The sequence below is a fragment of the Sarcophilus harrisii genome, chromosome 3 (assembly GCF_902635505.1).
Source record: "Sarcophilus harrisii chromosome 3, mSarHar1.11, whole genome shotgun sequence".
Lineage (NCBI taxonomy): Eukaryota > Metazoa > Chordata > Mammalia > Dasyuromorphia > Dasyuridae > Sarcophilus > Sarcophilus harrisii.
This window is the reverse complement of record NC_045428.1, coordinates 444,603,934-444,628,603: the sequence shown is the minus strand read 5'-3', so window position 1 is coordinate 444,628,603 and position 24,670 is coordinate 444,603,934. Positions and strand designations below refer to the sequence as shown.

The window sequence follows — 24,670 nt, the reverse complement described above, 5'->3', positions numbered from 1 at the left end:
CAATTCTGAATTCCAAATGTCTGCAGAAGTCTGAAATAGGATTATGCTTTGCTAGGGGAATATCTCCTCTTGGCACAGCTGCTTGCCAGGACTCTTGCCCACTATAAAGACATTCTCTTCTCAGTGATAACTTTTGTTATTTTCTCTGATAGGACCTCTTGTCACTGAGGAGTCTGTCTTCCTAGCAAAGCTGGCTTCTCGGTGCCAATAAAAATCCCTTTTGCCATTTAGACTTTTCAGGTTTGTGAATTCTTTCACATTGGACCTGTGTCTCTGACCAGAGGGGATTCTCATATCAATTCTCTACCATTAGACCTGCATCGATTGCTTTAGCTTTCTAGACTGATAGACATATGATTTTTACTATACTTTAATTTGTAACTTTAATCAGACTAAATGATGCATGGGAGGAGTCGCTTCCTAAGAATCAAAGGAGGAAATTATAAAATTGAAAACTGATTTTATTTTGCTAAAACTTAAGCTAGATTTAATATTCCCTTTAGTTGTTCCTTTTCCTCATAAACTTCACCCACCACTCCCATCCTAGAGTAAATTGCCTAAAAATCAAGCTTTTGTTTTGTAATTACCTCCATCTTTGTAACCCCACCCATCATCTAGATATTGTGTAAAATTCTGATAATTCTTTTTATTTCTGCTCCCTGTTGTGGTTTCAGGTTGATCATTTTTAATTTTGGTAATATGATTTTTCTGTCTCTTTTGTGATCAAGTTTTCTGAATGGTTATTGATTTTGTCATTTCTTTTAGAGAATGAATTTACAGAATTTAGAGAATGAATTTCTTATTTTGTGCTTATTTTGGATTTGCTAACTTGTTGATCCTCTAGTTTTTTTTTTTAAATTACATACTTAGTTCATTAATCATTCTCCTTTCTTGTATTTTGTTAGTACACATTTTAAGAGAATAAATTTCTTTTTCTGAGAACATTTTTAGATTTATCCAAGAATTCTGGCATATTTTATAAGTTATTGTTTTCCCTTATATTTCTTTTAATTGCTCCAAAGATCTACTACTATCCTTCACATTTCATTCAACCATTATCTAGGAAACCAAGATTTATAATACATAGGCAGTTTGTCACTTCATCTGACTTTGTATACCACATATATATTCTCCCTCTATTATCTTTCTTCTCTTGTTCTGTGAACAAAAATTAAATCATTATAATAATTATTTTAAAAGATGATATAAACTACTACTCTGTGGATCCATAACCTCTCTAACTGCCTAGGCCAAAACACCCCTTTCTATATATTACTCCTATTAGAATGCAAGCTCCTTCATGGCTGGAAATGCATCAATTATTTCTCTAAGCTAAGAAATAATTTTGAGTTGCTTCCTTTATAACTATAACTTTATAACAATTTCTTACAAGATATTAATTCTAGAAAAAGGAGTTGGAACAATTTTCTTGTATCATTTGATGCCACATGACATTCAACTTTTAAAAAGTATCTGTTTCCAGCATCCTAAAGTTATTTTGTGGGTAGCTAGGTAGCATAGTGGATAGATTGCCAGGCTTGCAGTCAGAAAGATTCATTTTAATATATATATATATATTTACATATATAAATAATCCTGGACAACTCTCTTAATCATGTTTTGACTGGGCATTTCATCTATAAAACAATCTGGAGAAGGAAATGGCAAAATACTCCATTATAGGGTCATAAAAAGTCAGACATGACAGAAAAAAACAACTGAACAACTAAGTTATGTCAGTGCATCTTGCTTTCAGTCACTTTGTCTTAGATAAATGAGTACATTCTTTCAAAGTTGTTGCCTTTTGCTTCTGCTAAATTTTCTCCTATTTCTGTATTTTTGTTTCCCCTCTGTCATTCTCATCTTCAGAAGACGCATGTTTGTTTTCACTATTTTTGCTTTAAGATTTCTAATTTCTAACCTAATTTCTGTACTAATATCATCTTTTAAAAGTTTTATTTCTCTCTCTTTTTTTAAACCATTCTGGACTATATATAGCTGCTATTCTATAACAAATACATAATTGTGATGTGAACTTTGGGGAATCCAGAGTTCTTTTTTCACTGGGGTTTTGGGTTCATTTTCCTTCCAAATTAAATATATATTCAATTTGGGATAGCCTTCTTTTGAATGTTTGCTTATTTTTCTTTTTGAATCTCATAGTTTATCTGCTTAGATAGACTTATACCCAAATTGTCTATTTAACTTTTTGTATTTCAGTCTTAAAAAAATATTCTTAGGTCACCTCTGTTTTTCAATTCACTGTTTGGCACCTTTTCTTCCACTAATATTATATGTATCTTTTTTCCTGTAAAGGCCTCTGAGAGACTCCAAGTTGGGGAATGCTAGGGAATTAGCTGGTTCTTTGCTCAGAGTAAACTTGATAGAAACTGACCTTACATAGATTTCTAATTCTCTTTCCCTTGGCTATGGAAGTTTCTTTTCTTCTAGCTGGTTCTATACTTCTGCATCTTTTGCCACCTTCATCCCATGATTATTCTACATTTTTATTTTAAGGTCAAGTCAGTGGTTTCTACCTCTTTGTGTGGTAGCAATGAAGGGGGTAAACTATGAGAAAGAGCAGGGGTTTCCACAGCTGGACTTGGGGCACAATTGCAGGTTATGGTCCAAGAGTAGGACCTTTAAGTTTTCTAATGTTATCGCACAAGGCTTTCATTTTGTGTTTTTGTCTTCCCATCTTATACATTCAACTTTAATCACTATAGCATTGGTACATTAAAAAAAAATATTTTGAGATTATTATGCTGGAAAAGTATGCAGAAAGCACGTCTTTTCTCTTTCTGAAGTAAGACAGGACCTAAAAAAAGTTAAGAATTCAAAAAAGATCATACAAGTGAGTAGTAGAGTCAAAACTAGAATTCATAATTCCTAAGTGTTAGTACAGTAGAGATATGGGAAGATTTATTTTTTAGGATGGAGAGATTCTAAGTAGTTTGTAGGCAGAAAAACAGAATCAATGATGTACCAGTAACATGGCAAAATTTATAGAACAAGACTCCACGGGGTATGAGAAAGAATGAGGAGGGAAAGACATAAATGGAGGGATTAGCCTTGCAAAGGAGAGATCTTCTTTGTCTCAGATACAAGGGAAGAATATGGATAAAACATATGGAGAATTTTGAGGTAGAGAAAAAGAAGGAAAATAGTATAAAGATGGCCTTAAATTTAACACAGGAGGAGCTAAAATCATTTGCTGAGAGGTATGGTCAGCTTGTCAGCTGAGGCATAGCTATAACCTTTACTACATTAGTGATAATAATAATAGAGTAATGCCCCCACTTAACAGGCACTCAGGCAAGAAATCTCTTTATAAAACATCAAGGTGAAAGAGCCTGAAAGGACACATATAGTCACTCCCTACTTCCCTAAAGCATGTTTCAAAAGTCACTTTAAAAGGCTATACATATGTTAATTACAATAATTAAGGATCATAACATCAGAGTGGGGAAGCTCAGGACAGCTACCATAAAATTTTTTTGAGAGTTACAGATGAAGTGGGAAAAAGCTTTTGAACTTCTGAAACTTTCTTATGTCTACTTGTGGGCTTTTAAACTATAGACGGCATCTTTTGTCTTCTGGAAAAAATTAATTTGGTTTTTATTCAGTCATCAAGCATTTATTAAGTGCTTATTATGTGTCAGACAGTGTTTTAAATTCTTGGATGCACTGTAGTTAAGTGCTGGGCTTATTTTATTTGAGAATAGGGATTAAGAGGCAATTTAAGAGTTAGTGGATTAATAATTACTTTTTAATTGCCTGTAGTTTTTCAGAGTCACTCCTAACTTTTCATATTTTAAGTAAACTATATTCTAAAAATTGAGAGTTAACAAATATACTTGTGATAGATTACTGCATCTTTTTAAATCTTGGTTTTTCCTATTTAGAAACCCGACGTGGTTACATGATTTCTGGTCACTGCATTCCTATTACTGCTAGGTATTCTTGGTCCAAACAGCTATTTGATGATATCTGCTTTGATGCTGACTGTCTGTACATAACAATAGCTAATCTTTACATAGTGCTTTAATGTTTACAAAGTACTTTCCTTGTTATAGTCAAGTACCATAACCCTAACCACAACAACTACTTAAAGCATCTATGCACCATAATATGAATCTTCCCAAACCAGGATTTCTATTATACCATTTCCCTGTTCAAAACCCTCAATGGTTCCTCATCACATACTGGAATGATGCAAAAACCTCCAAACTGGGCAACAATAGACTTTAACAATCTTATCTTTTAATAGTTTTCAAATACAAATTCTCTGCTTCAATTATATAATATGAGAAAAGTCTAATTTGCTGAACTAATTCAGAGTCAAGCTTAGTGATATAAAAGATGTCAGAAAAAAAATTAAGATAGCTTAATCACATGGCAAGAAGGAGGGGAAAAAATGGATAGAAAGAAAACTCACATGTTATACCAGTATTAACACAAAGGCAAGATCTAGAAGGTCCTTAGGGTGTTGCATGGAACCCTGTGGAGGATTTATGGGAAAATAAGGACAAGAATCATTGAAGGGGGGCAGCTAGATGGCACAGTGGATAGAGCACCAGCCCTGAAGTCAGGAGGGCCTGAGTTCAAATCTGGCCTCAGACACTTAACACTTCCTAGCTGTGTGACCCTGGGCAAGTCACTTAACCCCAATTGCCTCAGCCAAAAAAAAAAAAAAAAAATCATTGAAGGATGGATAAGTATCTGTGATCTCCCTGTATCACTAAATGTAACATCCCCATCAGTGAGAGTGCAGATCCACTACAGTACTGAAGCAAAGTCCAGATACTACTTTAGAAGTTCAAGTGTTTTTAAAAGTACTGCTATGCCACAGTGGAGATCAATGTACACAAATGTATGCAGTCAAACTTGCAGCTTAAGTAAAAATATTTAGAAAGGCTATGTACTGGTATTTAATTTGCATATCCTGTTGCTTATATGTATGTAGTTTGGATAATATAAACTAAGACTTTCTCCCATATTAAATAATCCTAAACAATCAAGTGTCGATTTTATATAAATGTAGGAAAAAACCTCACATTATTGAAGCATTTAAAATCTCAGGGTCTCATATTTTCCAAGAAGTTCAAGTTATCTATCTCATTAACTATTAAATTGTGACTATTTTATTACATTTAGAATAAAAATGTTGTGATAATACAGCTGTCTTGATAGATTCTCCCTCTGCCCCAATAATGTGAAAATATAATTACTAGAAATAAAGCATTTCGAAACATATTTTTTTTCTTCAAATTATCAAGCATATACATTATTTTGACCTTCCTATTTCATCTTACCAATTAAGATCGTTGTCTAATCATTTCAGTCTTGTCCTAACAATTGAAACTCCCTAGCGGACATTTGACACTTCTATTGAACATAACTTACATGGGGAAAAAAAATCTAATTACAAACCCACAAATTTAAAAAATATGAAAATCAGCACAAAAAATAATAGTAGAATCATAAAAATGCAACTTTTGCCATGGAAAAAAACAAAGGTGGCAAGAAAAATTCTCTGGTTTAATTTCTGGGTAATAAATTTTAAGAAGGAAACTGATAACTGTCAAGTTATCCAAAACAGTACAAATAGATGAGAAGAATTGGTAATATTTAGTCTAGAGTATAAGACTTATAAAGAACCTGAAATCTATTTATCTTCAAATATCTGAAATATTATTATGGGTGAGGGATTAGATTTGTCTTGTATGCCCACAGAAGACAGGAGTAGGAGCAGTTGAAGGAAGTCACAGACTTGACATAAGAAAAATATAGACAATTAGAGCTATCTGAAAAGTAAAATAAACTGTCTTGAGAGATAGTGACTCTCTTCATAATGGAAGCCTTTAAATATAGATTAAAAGACCACTTATTGCCTATGTTGTAGAGCAGATTTTCTTTAAGTACAGGCTGTACTGTACTACACTATCTCTGAAGGATCTTCTAATTCTGTGATTTTGTGAATCAATGATACTGAAAGAAACTGATTGTGGGGTGGAGTGAAAAGAATCAATAAGAATTTATCAAATATCTACTGAGTGAGGCACTGTGTTTAGTACTGGGGAATACAAAGAAAGGTAAAAAATCAAAATAAAAAATTTTGTCCTGATTCTCAGAAGTAGGAGGGAAATAGCATGCAAACATCTATATTAAAACAATATACAGCATTTCTCAAAAATTTTAAGTGCAGTTTTAAGCTTGTTGTTTTCAAGTTTTGTTCTTTGCTGAGGCAACCGGGGTTAAGTGACTTGCCCAGAGGCACACAGCTACAATGTATTAAGTGTCTGAGGCCAGATTTGAACTCAGGTCATCCTGATTACAGGACTGGTGCTCTATCCACTTGGTCACTTAGCGGCCCCACTTTTAAGTTTTAATAGATTAGAACTGCACTAATACTTTTAGGATACACAGTATATCAGGATAAATTATTATTTTTGTTAAATTATTATTATTATAGATAATAGTGGGAAGAGACTAAGATTAAGGAGATCTTGGAAAGGTTTTTTTTTAAGAAGTGGGACTCAAGGTGAGATTTGAAGGAAACCAAGGTAGCTAGGAGGGGTAGATACAGAGGTAAAGAGTTCCAGACATAAGGAAATGTTAATAAAAATGTTTCAAGTCCAGAGATAGAATAACCTATGTAAAAAATAGCAAAGAGAACAGTGTTATTGAACCTCAAAGGATTCATGGAGGCAAATAAGGTGTAAGAAGAGTGGATGGGGTAGGAAAGAGCCAGCTTATGCAGGGCTTTAAAAGTCAAGCAGGGGACTTTTATATTTGATCCTGGAGGTAAAAGAAAGCTGCAAGAAGTTTACTGAATAGGGGTATGGAATGATGTGGTGGAACAGTGGGAAGGTTAGTTAGGGGAAGCTATGTGACATGGTGAGACCTACACTTGAAGAAGATCAATTTGACAGTTGAGTGGAAGACAGAATGGAGTGGGGAGAGATTCGAGGCAGAGAGAGGTGATGATGGCTTTCATCCAGGTAGAAGAGGGGGCAGCTCAGTCAGGCATAAAAAAATCCTTGAACCACAGATTGAGTTAAATAAACACACTTTCTAGATAATGAACAATTATAGTCTGAATCCTGAACTCTGACTTATTAATCTTTTGTTAGCCCATTTGTAATTCTTGATTTTGATCTTCAATTTTAGACACTGCCTAATTCCTTGGGACCTTTCATTTCCACAACTGATCCATCTAGTTTGTGACTTAAGCTTGTTTGCATTGTAGTTCTGACCCTTACCTGTGTAAGAATTTCTTAGCTTTTACTCCCTACCTGCCAAACTGGTCTGACTTCAGTCAGCATCATGGTACTTACTACAGAAAGGAGTCTTAGAAGTTTTGCAAAAAAAAATGGAATCCCTTGTACAGGTTAATGAGCTAGTCAAAATTCTATAATTCTTAATTTTTTTGAGTTTTTGTGTACTTAAAAACCATCAGAAAAAAAATCAACTTACGCTCTATATGATCAAACATTACTGAATATAAGAAATCTCTGGGTGTCATATAATGTTCTCCTTCATATTCCAGTGAAGAAAACTGCATGAAACGCTGCTTTCGAATGGACAATTTTTCTGCCTCTTCATCATCATTTTTCTAGAAGAAAAGAAAAAAAATTATTTAAAAATATTTTCCATTAACATTTTAAGTAAAAGCAAGTACAAGTAAACCTTAGAGGACCTATATTTAAAAGACTATTTTCCATATTCAGGTCTATTTCTCCAAGTCTCAAATCAAATTGTATTAAATGATAGTGTAGACACTGTAGATGACTTTCATCCACAATCAAGATTTATGCTTTCAAAATGAGACAACTCTTTGCCTCCAGGAACTCATTGAGGGCTAGAATTCTTACTTTTGTCATGATATCACCTGTGTCTTTCACAATGTTTTATGTACAGTAATACTTAACAAATATTTGTTTTGGTTTCCAAAATAAATGAATAACTGATATGTCAATTTCCAACATCCTATAGTAAGAGCAAATAGAAAGAATAATCTAGTTATCTGGAGATAGTCCAGCAGGTAATGAGTTTGAATCCTACTTCATACATTTAATAGCTGATGGTCCTTGGGCAAATCACTTTTAACTCTTTCAGATTCAATATATCACCTGTAAAATGAGGATAATAATAGCACCTACCTCTTAAAAGGTGTGTTAGATCAAATCAATTAATAAATATAAAGTGCTTTACTCACTTTAAAGCACTACAAAGATACTAGCTATTACTATTTGAAAAAATATTTGTTATTTTGGAATAGGAATTAGAAAAGCATGGTCTGTATTACTAAGATATTTGACTCCACTGCTGTCAAGAAGAGTCATAAGACTGTGACTTGACATTTTTGCCAGGGCAAGCTGGAAAGGGATAATATGAGAGAAATACTATCATCTTTGGCATCATGATGCATCCTGGCATCATGTTACTGTAACTGATCACATTTATCAACATTGTCTCATCATGGACTACTGTAATATAGCACTGCTCTCCTTTTGGAATCTTAAAAGTGATATTTCTAATCTCTAGCCATAATCTATTAAATTGTCATTTCACCCAGGTTTTTTATTTATCTTATTTTTCATGCTCACTATGAGCTTCACTCCCTCAAATGGAAATGGAAACCCAATTCACATATCAGGGGTCCTCAAACTACGGCCCGTGGGCCAAATGCAGCAGCTGAGGACGTTTATCCCCCTCTCACCCAGGGCTATGAAGTTTCTTTATTTAAAGGCCCACAAAACAAAGTTTTTATTTTTACTATAGTCCGGTCTTCCAACAATCTGAGGGACAGTGAACTGGCCCCCTATTTAAAAAGTTTGCGGACCCTCTATATGATCTTTTCTGAATATACTTCTAAATATATTCAAACTCCTTACTCAGTTTACAATCTTCCAGGTAGTCATGTATAGCTACTCTAATGACATCCAAATACCCTCATTTCCTCCTTCCTCTGACTTATCAGGCAAATCCCTAAACCTGAGATTGTTTTTCTGTTTCTGTTTTTGGGATGTAAACTTACCGAAAAAATTCACAGTATCACACAAAACTAGCCCACTTCATTCCTCATTATTGAACCTACTGGTAGTGTCTTCCCTCCAAGAGTATCTTTTATTTAATTATTATATATCTTGTATATACATAATTATTTATATGTTGTTTCCTCTATTAGAATGTGAGCTGCCTAAAAGGAGGAATACTGTTTTTCCTTTTCTCTCTGTTTTTAGCCAGCCATAACGCCTGGCTAATAAATACTTAAATTCTTGACTTAAACATTTTAGAAAAAGTGAAACATTTTAGAACCAAATTTTAAGGCCCCTAAATCTGAGATCCTATGAACTAATTTAATCTCAGACCAGTGAACTGACACATTGAATTTCAAAAGAACTTTAGCTAAGATTTTTTAAGCTGTCATTGTAAAACAAGAGACTCTAAAAATTGCACATATGTTTATGTTGTAGAGTCAGAACTTTTAAAGAATAGTGGATTAAGAGTCAAGAGGCCTGGGTTTTAGATAAACCTCTAAAAGTAACAAGTTTGTGACTTTGGGAAAGTAATAACCTCTTAGCTTTTTTTAATCAGCAAAATGAGAGGACTAGACAAGATGACTTAATTGTAGGACTTTCAGCATCCAAAGTTTCAGTAATCTTACGGATATATTTTTTTAACTTGTGGCAGATAATATCAGGAAAAGGAATTGGATCCCAGAGTTGGAAATGATTTTAAGGGTCATGTAGTCTAACCTATACCTGACCAAGAAATTTCTTTACAACATATAGGCTAAGTGGTTATGAATTAGTAATTTATTTATTAAGTGCTTCCTATGTGCCAAGCTTTATGACTCTAGTGATTTGTATATTTCTCTAATTATTATAATAATAGCAACTTACATTTGTATGGATAAGCAATATTACAAAGTGGAAAGAGTACTGGAAATCGAGTGTAAAGTAAGGCTAGTTGAATCCTGAAAAGGATTGGGAGTCCATACCTTTTTCATAATAAAATAGGGAATCATTGACTGTGTTCAGGAAGGGGAAATGACATGGCAAATGCTGTATCTTACTTTAGTAGTGACAGGATTAGCCCAGGGCCTGGCACAGTATAGGAGCTTAATAAATGCTAAGTGAATAACTGACAATTTCAGACAAGATATACTGAGAGACTGATGATATGATGATAGCAGTAGAAATGGAAACAAAGGGACAAATTTGAAAGAAATTAATTTTCTTTAAGTCACAAGAGATGTTGGTTAACTGAGAGTATCAATATAGTAGTTATAGGCTTAATGAGTTTTTTCCCTCTTAACATCAAATAATCAACTTGATTTTTAAATATCCCTACTGAATTGATAACTATTTTGTCATATGGAGCGAGATTTAATGCCTCTCAAGTGAGAGGTTTTTTTGTTTGTTTGAGAATGAGGAAAACTTTGCATGTTTGTATGTAGCAGGAAGCAGTCAGTGCATATGAGAGATTAAAGATAAGTGAGTGAAGATAATAAAAAGAGCAATCTGCTGGGGAATACTGGATGAAATGGCATCATTTGTGCGTGTAGAGAGGTTAGTTTTTCCATTAGGGTCACACTTCATTGTGTGAAACAGGAGTGAAGAAATAGTGGTAGAAGAAACCTGGATGATGTGAGAGAAGGAAGGGAGAAGTTCCCAGTGATTTCAGCTGAGAAGAAGCCATGGGAAATTTGAGAAAAGAAGAGTTGCTGTAGTTAAATGGGACAGTGAATTATTCAGGTGGTATAAAAGATTTCCTAGTAGCACTGAGAATCCAGTTGAGTTTATATAACATAAATTTATGTTAGACCCAGATAGCATAGCTACATAAGTTTCTCCATCTTCCTTTAGTAGTACATGCTTGAAAGGGAAGACAGTGGTTGAAGGGAGAGATTCAAGGCTCATGCTTAGAAGGGCAAAATTAGTGATACAAAAAAGTCATAGACTCAAGAATAAGCAGACTTGAAATAATTCACCAAAGCATTAAGATGGAAAATGGTGGAGAATGTAGCTAACATAGGAGTGATGGTCTGGGAGGAAAATGAGGGATTGAGAGGTATGGATCAAATACAGAATTTGGTATTAAAAGGTAGAGGGAGAGATAAAATGCCAATCAATTGTGAACAGATAAGGAAATTTGAGAGTTCATGAACAAGGAATTTGTGAGTGAAGGCAAGCAAGACCAAGGGTATCTTTGAACATGACTGCAGTGGAGTGGAGGAGTAGATCATAAAAAAATGAGTAAGTTAAGTAACTGGAAGGTAAAATAACCATTGGATGGAGTATCAATATATATGTTTGTTGAAGTTAGCTTGAATAAGGACAGGAGTTGGAGAGGAGAGAAAGATCATGAACCAGGGATTTAATCTACTGAGAAAAGGAAGATAAGTGTCCAGGGGTCTGTAGACAACAGCTACCAGAATTTTGATTTGATGTTAAATAAAGATCAAGTGAATTTTAAAATTTCAAAGGATGAGTGATCAATGAATGATAGTGGTACAAGAAGAACCTGAAGGTGGCAATGGGAAGCAATGAATATTGAAGGTCTCCCACCTTGACTAAACTAATCAAACTGTTTTATAGAATTAGAAAAAAATAATTTAAAAAATTCACCTGGAGGAACAGAAAGTCAAGAATCTCATGGGGAATTAATGAAAAAAAAAGTAAGAAGAAAAGGGTCTGGCATTATCAGATATCAAATACTGCATCAAAGTAATCATTAAAACAATTTAGTACTGGTTAAGAAATATGGTTGATCAGTGGAACATAATAGATATACGATATACAAAAACAAATGTGCACAGTAACTGAATGTTTGATAAAACCAAAGATTCTAGCTACCAGGGCAAGAATTCACTATTTTACATAATATTTTGGGAAAACTGGAAGGTAATATGGAATAAACTAGGTATAGACCAATATCTCACATTTAAACCAAAATAATATCTGAAAGGGTACTCGATTTATACATGTTTATCATAAACAAATGAGAGGAGCAAGAAAGAAACTATCCTATCTATGAGTAAGTTAAGTAACTGTTCTATCTATGGAAAAAAGAGGAGTCAAGCAAGAGAAAGAGTGGACTACTAAAGACAAAATACTTTGTTTACAGAAAATTAAAAAAAAATTATAGCACAAACAAAATTCAGATAAAATTATTAGGAAAGAGGCAAATTAAAAAAAAAATTCCAACAAGTTTTTCCCATAAAGCTCTAATTTCAAAGGCAAATAAGGAACTGTTTCAAATTTATAAGTCATTCCTCAGTTGATAAATGATCAAAGGATATGAACAGTTTTCAGAGAAAGAAATCCAGTCTACTTACAAATAGTCATGAAAAAAAAAAAGCTCCAAATCTCTATTAAGAGAAATCCAAATTAAAACAACTTTAAGATTGTACCTCACACCTATCAGATTGGCTAACATGCCAGAATAGGAAAATGATAAATGCTGGAGGGAATGTGAAAACTAATGCACTGTTGGAGGTGCTGTAAATTTGTTCTAGTCACTATAGAAAACAATTTGGAATTATGTCCAAAAAGCTATTAAATGTTACATATCCTTTCACCCATATTCTGAAGAGATCAAAAAAGGAAAAGTATTTATATGTACAAACATTTATAGAAGCTCTTTTTATGATGTCAAAGAACTGGAAACTGAGTGTGGGGGAGTGAGTTGCCTATTAGGGGATGGATGAACAAGTTGTGGCATATGAATGTGATGGACTACTACTGAGCTATAAGAAATGGTGAAAGAGGTGGTTTTCAAAGAAACCAGGGAAGAAATGTAAAAAACAATGCAGAGTGAAATGAACAGAATCAGAATAATTATATAATAACAATATTATAAAAAACAATCAATTGTAAAGATTTTCGTCAATACAATAATCAGTCATAATTCCCAGATGAAATATGCTGTCCACCTAATGACATCCAGAGAAATGATGGATGTGAAGCAGTTGCTGGCTATTTCTGAACTAAAATTTAAGGAGAAAAGCCTAGTGTGCTTGATGTCAAGAGTAGGCCATTTTATTCACAGGATTGAGGCTTTTTCCAGAAAAATCAATGGTGAGCAGCAAGACTTACCTTTGTCTATAAGGTGACAAAGGCTTGGCAATGTAAACAAAGAGCACAGACAAGTAGAGGAATTTAACTGAGAAAGTAAATAAGTTTTCTTTTGCCATTAAAACCTCCTGAGTTCCCTGGTATTTCTATATTTTTTAAATTAACAAAGACAGCAAACAATCTTAAAAGAAATAAGTAACAAAGGGTTAATTAGATAAGTAAGAAAACAATGCATTTCAGTGTTATGTTTACTTCTGAAAATAAGTTAACACCTTGTTATTTAAACCATTGGGAACTGACTGCAGGACTTATCGTAAAAGGTTTAAGAAGTAGGTACTGTTGTGTTGGATATCATTAAAAACAGTCAAGGAACAAAAAGACCTTCAACATGACAGACCTTTATTGCTGAGGAACTACTGTGGGGCTAACTTCAATCAATCACTGCAGCATGTAAACTACAGGAACTTGAAAGGACAACACACATAACAGTGAAACAGAGAGTTATTACTTCCTTTGCTTTGTGGTTCTAAATCCTCAGGAGGCATAGTGTGTCCTCCCTGTCTCCACACCCGCTCCCCTCCCCCCTTTAAATCAATGACAGATGGCTCTCAAAGGGATACTTCTAATGATTCTTCTATTGTCAAACTGCCCTGGAAAAAACACCTCAATCCATACGGTATTGTCACATTAGTCCATCTTTACCCTGTGTAATTTTGTATGACAGGCTCCATGGTTTCAATTAATGTGGCAGGAACCCACCAAGGTTTAGTTCCATGGTTTCTGTAAGCAAAGGGTAGCTCATGATAAAAATTATTGAAGAGTATGTACAAACAGAACAGCATCTAGAATATGTTTTTGACTGGGTTGTAAATCTTCAGCCATATGTGAACAGAGACAAAGTAAAACATCACTTTGTTAGTAATTACACTTGTCATTTAACATGGAATGAACAGTTGCATAATGTTTTTGTCTAGTCTTCCTCAATAATCTACTTTGGGGCATCCTTCTCTATTTTTACCATCCTTTCAGCCGAATAATTTGCTTTTTAAAGTTGATCAAGCAAATAGTGAGAGCTCAGCTAAGAAGATTCTAATTTAAAAATTCTTAACTCATTGATATCATTCTTTTATTATTACTAACTTGTAAAGCTCAGAGTGGTAGAGATAGATGAAAATCAGAGAGATCTGAAGTCAGGAGAGGAAAATCCTTTCCAGCCCTGTCTTTGATTCTATAACCTCATTATGTTTCTATATATATTTTTATAATATCAGACAACTCCCGTCCATGGACTCACGTTTTTTGTCAAATGGCCTACTTACTACATCTCTCTTTTCATGAGATTTATATACTGCATTTGATTCTTGCAATAATCTGGTGAAATATGATAATAACTGGAAGGGACTTCAGGGAATATATAATTTAACACTCTCATTTTACAGATAAAGAGACTGAGACCAGATTAAGCAATTTACCCAAAACATATAGCTAATAAATTTTTAAGCCAGGATTTGAGCTCAGATCTTCTGATGCCATTATCAGTACTCTTTCTGATTTTTCCTTTATTACTAGACTACTTCCTCTAACATCATAGCATTTCTATTTGTCAAAGTCTTTCTGTAGTTTATAGTCAAGCTCAAATACCTCTGCCTTCTTGCAGCTTTCCCTGATGATAATATTCTGTTTTGCACTTAAATTCTTCCATAAGCCTACCTTTCTTAGCTTATAACACATTATACCTCTTTACATACTGTTCTTGCCTTTAATGCTCAAATTATATGAAGCCTTCATAATCCTTTGTACAAGCTGTTTCTTTTTCCTCTAGTATCTGTGGAATGACTTTTATTATTTAAAATGGTACTCTTATTTTAATTTCTTCTTTGTGGCTTTGTTAATAATATGATTATTTGATAGATTTATATTCTACTATATTGAAATAATTATCTTGATGAATTTTTAAGTTGGTTCTTTGTGGTTTTCTAAGTAAAAAATCATTGTTGACAGAAATAATTCTGCTTCTTCTTTTAACAAAGTTTATTCCCTGAAATTTTTCTTCTGTAATTACTATAATCAACATTTTAAGTACCATACCAAATAGCAATAATGACAATGGGAATCTTTGTTTCATTTGTGATCTCATTGGGAAAGTTTCCAGTGTTTCTCAATTACAAAAAATCTCCAATTTTTTTCCAGTATTAAGTACTTTTGATGATGTTTAAAGTCCTTTCATTCCTATGTTTTTAAAATCTTTAATTTTATTTCATTGAGGCCTTTTTCTGCATTCATTGATGTAATCATATAATAATCAATCAACAAGGATTTATTAATTGTTTACTGGCATTATGATATGCCAGTAATGATAAGTACTAGAAATAAAAAAAAAAAGCAGTTAAAAAATATAATCTGTACACCCACAGAACTTACATTTTAATGGGAGAGACAATATTTAAATTACTGTGTGAATATAAGATATATAGAATGTAAATAGGTAATCTTAGAAGGAGGGCATTAGCCATGTGAGGGACTCACACAAGGTCTCTTACAGAAGTTATTATACTGAATTACAGAAGTTATTATACTGAATTTTGAAGGAAGCCCAGAAATGAAGAGGTGAGGAAAAGGAGTCCATTTCTGCTGTGATGGATAGCCAGTAAAAAGGTACAGTCAGGAGAAGAATCATACATAAGGAACATCAAAGTGGAATGTATAGAAGGAAGTAAGGAGATTGGAAAGGTAGAAAAGGGGCTAAATTGCTTTTGCCAGATCACTTTGACAGTGAAGTAGGAAATGGACTGGAATGAGGAGAGCGAGGCAGAGAACCTAGCCAATTAATAAATAGTTATTGTGCTGTTTTCCTAATGCTGCAATATCCTTTTTGGATACATTATGTGGAACAGCTGTGGTGAGGACCTGGAAGGACATGGGCAAAAACTGCTCGGGATTGGCAGTTATGTATTGGATGCATCTCACTGGAGTAAAGATGCAAACTGATGAAATCACAGATGCATATGAGTATATGGTTTCATTTACTCTCTATTTGTTTCTTCTCCTTCTTTAATTCTGATTTTGTTAACTTAATTTTTGATCTTTATTTAATCAAATTAGCAAATAATTTATCATTCTTTTTAATTTAAAAAATGTTTTAATTTTTAATTGGCATAGAATCTTTGTCAAAATCTCCTTTGTATTATTTTGAGATGGGTTATTAAATTTCTTTGTAGTTTTTAAATATTTTACTCAACTGAAATTTTTTTTCTCTTTCATAAGAGTTCAGAGATGTAAGTTTTTAAAAGGACTGATTTATTTGTATCCTATAAAAATTTGTACACTCATTTTTATCATTATTATTTTTATGATTTGGTATTTGATTCATGACTTAATATGTATTTTAATCTCCATTCAAGTTTTTTTTTTAATATTTCCTTTATTGATTGTAATTTGTATTGTTGACCTATAAAATCTGTATTTAAGATTTGTCTTGTGGAACTGAAAACTGTGGAGATGCCCATCAGTAGGGGAATTGTGGTATATGTTTATGATGGAATATTATTGGGCTATAAGAAATGATGAGCACAGGAATTTTAGAACATGGAAAGACTTGCATGAAAACAATGATGAACAAAATGAGTAGAACCAAGAGAATGTTTTATACAGTAACATCAATATTGTTTTAAGAATAGCTGTGAGTGGCCAAGTCAGTTTATTATAAACTACCCATGTTAACTACAAAGGTCCTATGAAGGAATATGTTATATGCACCCAGAGAATGAGAAAGAGAGAGAGAGAGAAAGAGAAGGAAAAAGTTACATAATAACTTTGTTTTATTTTTAAAAGGAAAAGTTGTACATAACAGATCTAAAATTTTAGGTGCAATTCTTTTTTTTTCTGTTTTACTTTATTATAGAAATGCTTATTTTACTTTTTTAAGTTCAGAATTAAAAAAAAAGATTTGTCTTTATGCATTTGTATGAATTCCTTATGCTCTCCAATCAATTTTTGTAGAAGTCTCCAAACAGCTTCAGAAATTCCAATTAAAAATTCTCCACAGGTTTCAAACCCAATTTTTCTAACATCTAATGCACATTTTCACTTTTCTTTTTGTTTATCTTTCTGTTGGATGTGTTAAACTCTGACAGAAGTTAAATAAGGTCACCTAGAATTTCAAAATCAGAAAGATCTGGGTTCAAATATCCTCTCTGATACTATCTGTGTGATGACATGTAAATAATTTAGATTCTCTGAGTCTGTTTCCTCATCTGTAAAATGAGTGAAGAAGCATTTATTACATAATTGCTACGTGCCAATTACTGGGATATAAATACAAAATCAAACAGTCTCTGCCCTGAAGGAGTTCATATTTTAATGGGGGAAACAATACATATAATGAAATTATGACCAGAGAAGAATACTTTGGTTTGGAATGTTGAATGGAGTCACTGGGAAATAGAATGTGTCATTCCACTGGTATGTCATTCTTACCAGGAAACATAGCATACTTGACTTCACTATGGTTCCAGAACTGTAAATGGGTGGTAGTGGTAAGGAGGATAATTATAGATGAATAATAATAATGATACCCACAGTATTCATTTTATAGGGTTTTCGTGAGGTCCAAAAGAAATAATATATGGAAAGCATCCTGAAAACTTTTAATTATTTTATAAAGATAAATTATTATTTTAGATTCAGCTGACATGACAGACTTTCACTTTGAGCCTGTATGAATCACTATGCTTTAGATATGTTTTTTGTAAGCAGCAAAGTTGGATTTTGTCTTCTAATATTTTCTGCAATTTACTTCCTTTTTATTGGTCAACTCTGTCTATTAACATTCAAAGTTAGACCAAAGGTAATACCAAATGATAATGGGTTCATCAGACTTCAAATAGTCTTTTTCTGATCACCAGAATCTGAAAAAGGAGCTGAAAAATGGCAGGGGAGGAGAGAAGACAAATCTTCCTATAAAAAAATAGTGAAATGTATGTATACTTTTATTTAAAAATCACTAGATTCTTTTCAGTTTCTTTTCTATCCCCCTTTATATAATCTCATGGCCCTCATTGTTTGATCTCTTACTCTTCCACTCTAGCCTCCATTTCTGTTTTTATATTTATTAGGGGAGGAATGACTTATTGTACTGTTTTGGATTAAGTTAAGCATGAAGATTATGATGCACAAGTATCAAAGGCTCTAAATTAAGGAAAAAGTGAAGCAAGAATAGTTTGTCATTTGTAAAACATCTTTGTCTTCTAACTTGATGCTTTTATGTGGCCTTGTCTATTATAGATAGTAGACCTAATGGCTAGCTATATATGTCTACTAGTGTGAGTATATAGAATATACTGTCAACATTTCATAAATAATACTCATAATGCAGTTTCCCTTTTGTATCATCTCATTGTACATTAATCATTGTGACAGTGATTTCAATCTTCTTTACCAATAAAAAGACAATCAAAATAGGATATTATCTGGACCCATGGATGTTAAAATGTTGTTTTTCTCTCACCATCAGTAGCTAAAAGAGGCAAGATTAAAAATAGTATTTCATCCCTCTGCACTTTTACTTTCCTGGAGTGCTTTGGATGAGCCATGCATCTGAATTAAGAACTACCTAATTATTCATTTTAATTAATAAGGAAAATGGATCACACCCAATAGTCTACCCTGAGATTACTCTAATGGCATTGTTCTTTATGCTATTTAGAAAAAGTATGAGAAAGATAAATTTTAGCTATCAATAACTATTAAAATATACTAAGATTATTTTAGAGAATTGTACAGTACAGTGAAAAAAAAAAGGAAGAATAGAGGTAGGGAAGACAAGGATGTACGCAATGATAAATGTTTTATAAAGAAATAAGACAAAGGGTTCAAATTTCAGCTCTGCTAATCTATATTTTGTGACTTTGGCAATTTGTCATCTCTTTGGACCTCAGTTTCCTAATCTGAAAAATAGGATTCACCACTCTAACTATCTTACAAGTTACTGTGACAGTCAAATGAGATATAAATATAAAGGGCTATCTAATTGTTGGGCATTATTTCATTATAGCTTTAAATAGTAATATTTTTTAAAATACCAAAACAAAGGCTAAGTAAATAAAGCCATATTTCAGCTTATGATTATTACTGAAATAGGCTGTAGAACCTTATATTTTGTCAAGTAGTAAGAAAAAAATCCATTTTAATGCATATTCAATATTAATATCAAACATCAAACAATGGCGTATTTATTATATAATTTAATTATGTTATATAGAGGATAAAAAAAGAAGAAAAATTGACTAAAGCAAAATTCTAAGCGAGATAATACAGTTTTTAATGATTTAAATAGATATACTTTGTGAGACAATCCTAGACCCCCTAAAATCCAGTGTTTATTAACAGAAGACTAGAAAACCAAAAGGAAAAATTTAATTGACTGAGTCTGAAATACTGAAAAATTTCTTAAATTTCATTAATATGCAAACCTAGCTGTCTATTTGTAAGAACTCAGAAAAAGCTTCTAATTTAGTTTATTTAAATTTGTTCTTATACTTAATGAGAAACAACTTCTGTTCTCTTAAATATTATAAAATATAACTAATTGTGAGTAACAAGGGAGAAATCTATTCTGAAATTTATGAATTATAAAACTCTAAAAAATTGTTTTAATTCTTTTAATAACACAATAGTTAATAATTAATAACTAAAATAGCTAAAAACATTTCCAAAGAGAGGTCCCATATCATCCTCATTAATTAAAGAATAAACAATTTGTAATTGTATTATCACATTAATTTTTCCACATATTTCAAGAAATGGTGCTGTAAATTTTTTCCCAAGTGGTTGAAAATATTCTGTTTGCTTCATTTAATTAAAGAATTGTAATGCTTGCTGATACTTCAAAGAATTAGGTTTACAATATTAGCACTTCAAGTTTTTTGCTTGTCTGGAATTAAAGATAAGTTGTCACAAAATGGCTTGTTATATTTTATGTCCTTATTTGAAAAATTTGGTTTTTACTAACATGACTGACTATCAAGTAACTTTAATTCTGTTGAAAGCAGTTAAGATTAATGTATAGCTATAGTAGGTTTTTCTACTCTGCATTTTCAATAAAAAAGGAAGTCTTTATTATAACAGCTAAGCATAAACATTAAAGACTATTGTGTTATTCACAACTGACCATGAGTAGCATTATGAATGCTCAAAACATGAATATTTAGCAGGAGCTATTTCAATGTAAAAATATTTTTCTTACTTGAAAAATGAGAATTTATTTGAAAGAATTATGAATGAGGTTTTTTTTTTTTCCAGCTTTATCATTATGCTGATCTTATTTAAAAAAACAAAAGTTTTGGAACACACCAGCAGCTATGTAAGTTCTACTAGTAGACCATGATTGCAGTATAAGTGGAGGTCGGGAACTACAGTTGTTAATAATTTTGGCACCACTATATAAGGATTTTCCAACATGGGAAAGTGGAGATCACTGTTAATGACCAAAGAAATAGGACCTTACCAAACTGCATCTACACAGTTAGACATGAAGCATTGGTCGGTCTTCTGTGGTAGTGAATGATGAAGGCAGGCCTAGGGTCCAAGTGGAATGAATACAAAGGGAAACCTAAAAACTTCTATCTATCTGGAATCTTAAATGTTCTTGACCAAAAAGAAATCACTGAAGCTTATCTTAGAAAGACTGTTACAAATATTGTAGTCACAGACTTAATCTACTTTGATTATTCCCAACATCAAGGAATTGAAGCTTTGCCTGTAGATATAGAGTTAACACTTTGGAGGTGACATTTCAATGTCTCCATCTTTTTCATTGAAGATGGGATCTTTGAAGTCAAGCTTACAACTGAGGACATTCATATGAGTGGTGAGAATTTTGATATTATGGTCAATTATTTCATTGCGGAACTCATGTATAAGTACAAGAAAGGCAAGAGTGAGAACAAGAAGGCTGTATATTTCATTTGTGCTGTTTGTGCATATGCAAAGTATATTTTGCTCTCTTAGGTACCAGGTCTTATGGACACCAACTTTTAATTTAAAATTTAAATACAAAATAGAAAAAAAAAAGAATTCAAAATATTTAAGAATAAATTTCCATTTCAAGAAAGCATATATAATAAAAGAACACACTGTATTCAGAACTGTACATGTTTTCTTTGCTTCCTTTTAGGTTTTCTTTTCTCTGCTGTGCACTTTTTACTTTATTCTTTTCTTCCCCTTTGCTCTCCCCTGTCTTCTCCTCCTCTACAGTTATACAGATATTTTTATGTACATATACATATATGTACACATATGCATATACACATACAAATACATAGATATTTGTAATCACACAGAGATACACATATACGCAATACATTCATATACATATATGTAGGGCTATGTTTATCCTGTTTCTCTGAAGGTGGATAACATCATCCTTCTTATGTCTCTAAGTCTTTCCATATTTTTCTAAATCTAGCAACTCATCATTTCCTATGCCAAGCAATAGTCTAAAACGTTATCAATATGGTATAATGTAGACTTCTCTTTTACTGAATCCTTTTAATTTTATTTTTGTCTGAGATGAATGAAAAAAAAGAATAAATTCAAAAATAAATGAAAAAATTTTTTTCTCTAATAATTCTACTCCTGATCATTTTTGCTGTGTTTGTGTATATCTTGTTTCCTCTTCTTGCTGACTTCTATTTTACCTTTCCTATACTGCTAACTCTTCTACTTTACTTCTACAGCTAATTTGATTTGCTATTAACCTCTCCCTGCCCAATGATCCCTCCTTTAACTTCTCCTTCCACCATTTCTCTCCATCTTTATCACATCCTTCTATACCCTAGCTTATCCCCTTCCCTCCCCTTATTTCTTTGTAAATTTTAAGAGTTTTACACTGTTATAGATATGTAGTATTCCCCCTTTAACCCATTCACAAAATTAATGTTTTTACTTTTCCTACAATTTTACTTTTTAAAATCATATCATAATCAGCTCTGCCTCAATCTTTCTTCTGAATTACCCAATTATCAATGACAATCTTAGACATAAAATTTACATTTCCATATATAAAATGAGCAGTTTGAATTTAGAGTCTTTTGAAATTAGTCTTTGATGTTTGCCTTATATTTTTCTTGGCTCTTATATGTCAAATCTGACTTATACATCTTATATGTCAAATTGAGTTTAGGGTTTTTTGCATCAAAATCCTGAAATTCTGGCAATTCGTTAAATGTCCATTTTTTTTTTTTTTGTTCAGATTTATGCTTATTCTTGCTCTATATAGTATTTTTGGCCACAATCATATTTTTTTTTTATCTTCTGTATAATATCCTAATACCTGATGTCTTTTATTGTAGCTGTTGATAGGTCTTGTGGCTCCAGCATATTTGAACTGGTTTATTATTGTTGTTGCTTATAAAATTTTCTCTTTGATCTGGAGGTCTAAAAATTTATCAATGATATTCCTGTAGGTTTTTCTTACAGGATCTCTTTCAGTTAGTGGTCAGAGGATTTTTTCTATTTCTACTTTCCCCTCTTGTTCTAAAACTTAAGGACAATTTTCTTAATTATTTCTTGTATTGTATCAAGATTCTGTTTTGGGGCTAGCTTTCAGGCAGTCCAATTATTCTTAGGTTTTCTCTTCTTGATTTGTCCTCTAGATCTACTATTTTTCTTGTAAGAAATCTCACATTCTCTTCCATTTTTTTATTCTTCATATTTTGTTCTGTTATTTCTTTGTCTCTTATAATTTTGATGGTTTCTTCTTGCTTAATTCTAGTTTTCCAGGGAGTCATGTTCTTCCTTAAAATTCTGGATCTTCTTTTCTAGTTGGTTGGATCTTTTCATAATCTTGTTTGCTTGTTCATTTTAGCTTTTCCACAATCTCTCTCATTTGATTTTTAAAGTCTTTTTTGAGTTCTTCTATGAATTCTTTTTGGGCAGGTGACCATTTGACATTACTCTTTTGGGTAGGAGAGATTTTTTATTTTTTACTTCAGTATCCTCCTCTGAAGATGAATTCCAGTTTTCCCTATTCTCACAGTAACTTTCTGTGGTTGGGTTCTTTTTCCTTTGCCTGATGATATATTTTTTTGATGCAATTACCTTTAGCCCTGTGAGGAGTGGGAGGACTGGTGCATTTGGCCTCAAGTCCTCCTTCAATTCTGCCCTCTGATTTGGACCTCAAACTAGGAACTCCATTCTTCTCTAAGTGCCTGTAGCTGGCAGCGTCCCTGCCCTGTGGCTTCTGCAGATTGCTTTGGTTGTTTCTTTCTGTTGGGCCTATCAGCAACCTCAATCTTCCCCAACTCCATTGAGGTTGTTACTTCATGCTGCAGTTGTGTGGACTGCCATCTTGTCTGGGGAGAAATCTGAGACTCTTCAGGGCTTGTTGCTGTTGGGCATCCCTCTTCTTTCCCTTGGCGCTGAAACTGCTGGCAGAGTTAAAAGTTCTGATCAAACGGAAATTCTGTTACATTCACTAAACAGACACCTTACCACTTGGCCAATAAGCCTGGTGGACTTACACAGGTTTATCAAAACAAAAAAGTAATGATAAAAGTTAAAAAGACTCCAGACCCCAAGAACTTTTCAATATGAAAGCTACAATGGAGAAACTCCAAGGTAAAACGAGGGATGAAAATCCTTGATAAATGTAATTAAATAATCAATTGGTCCAATAACAACCAGATTGCTAAAAAAGAAGGATTTGAATCTGCTGAAAGAATTGAAGTCTAAAATCTTATCAAGTTATACTAAAGTATAAGGAGCATATAGGGAGGCAAGCCTGATGAATTGCAAGATGAAAGAAGAATAGCCTCAGAGGTTATCACTGAAGAGATTAAATAAATACACACAGAGTTAGGAAGAAAAAAATTCCACACAGCCTTTAAAAGACTGAGGAACCTAAATTGTAGCCAAACCTTGGTGCTGTGACAATTTGAAAATAACATCTGTGCTACAGTGTAAATCTGGGCATTCTGAATACTTGAATTTATACAGGAGAAAAGTGAGTAATTTTGAACAAATACATTTTACAAATTAGGAAGTACAGATGAAATGAGATTCTACTGTATTTTCTTTAATACATAAATTGTACTTTATCAGTATTACAAGTAAGTGGAAATGCAATTTTTGTCCTAGAGAATAGAAATCTATTTCAAACTAGCCTTACAAAACAAATTATATACTATGCACAAATGTTATTTCAATTTATGTCTGTTTTGCAAACATGAACTAATGAAATAAAAATTGCTGGAATATTTTTGGGATTGCTTGCTTATCCAAAAAAAAAAAAAAAAAAAAAAAAAAGAAATAATTAGAAACAGTGGTAGTAGATTCCAGGAGTCCAAGTAAAACTATTTAAAAATACTATGAATTAAAACTTAAAAAAAAAAAGAACCAACAACATGAATTAGATTCTTAATAACAAATGAAACTATAGTTTTCTTGAATGCTTATGGGAGAGAAGACTCTCGTATATACCATTTAATACTTTCTCAAGGCTAAAATGGTAGTCAGATAATAGGAATAACTACTGATCTATAAAAAAACAAGTGTCAATAGCTCTTTATGTTTGTTTGTTTTTT

The 24,670-nt window shown here is 32.6% G+C and overlaps 1 protein-coding gene across 1 annotated transcript in view; it reads right to left on the bottom strand.

Moving 5' to 3' along the window:
- The window catches only part of MICU2 (mitochondrial calcium uptake 2), a 165,362-nt gene that overhangs the window by 91,579 nt on the left and 49,113 nt on the right, over positions 1–24,670 (bottom strand). Inside the window, exon 2 of the mRNA XM_031960796.1 lies at positions 7,480–7,618. Coding sequence (XP_031816656.1) covers positions 7,480–7,618 — 139 coding nt within the window. The remainder of the gene's footprint in view (positions 1–7,479; positions 7,619–24,670) is intronic.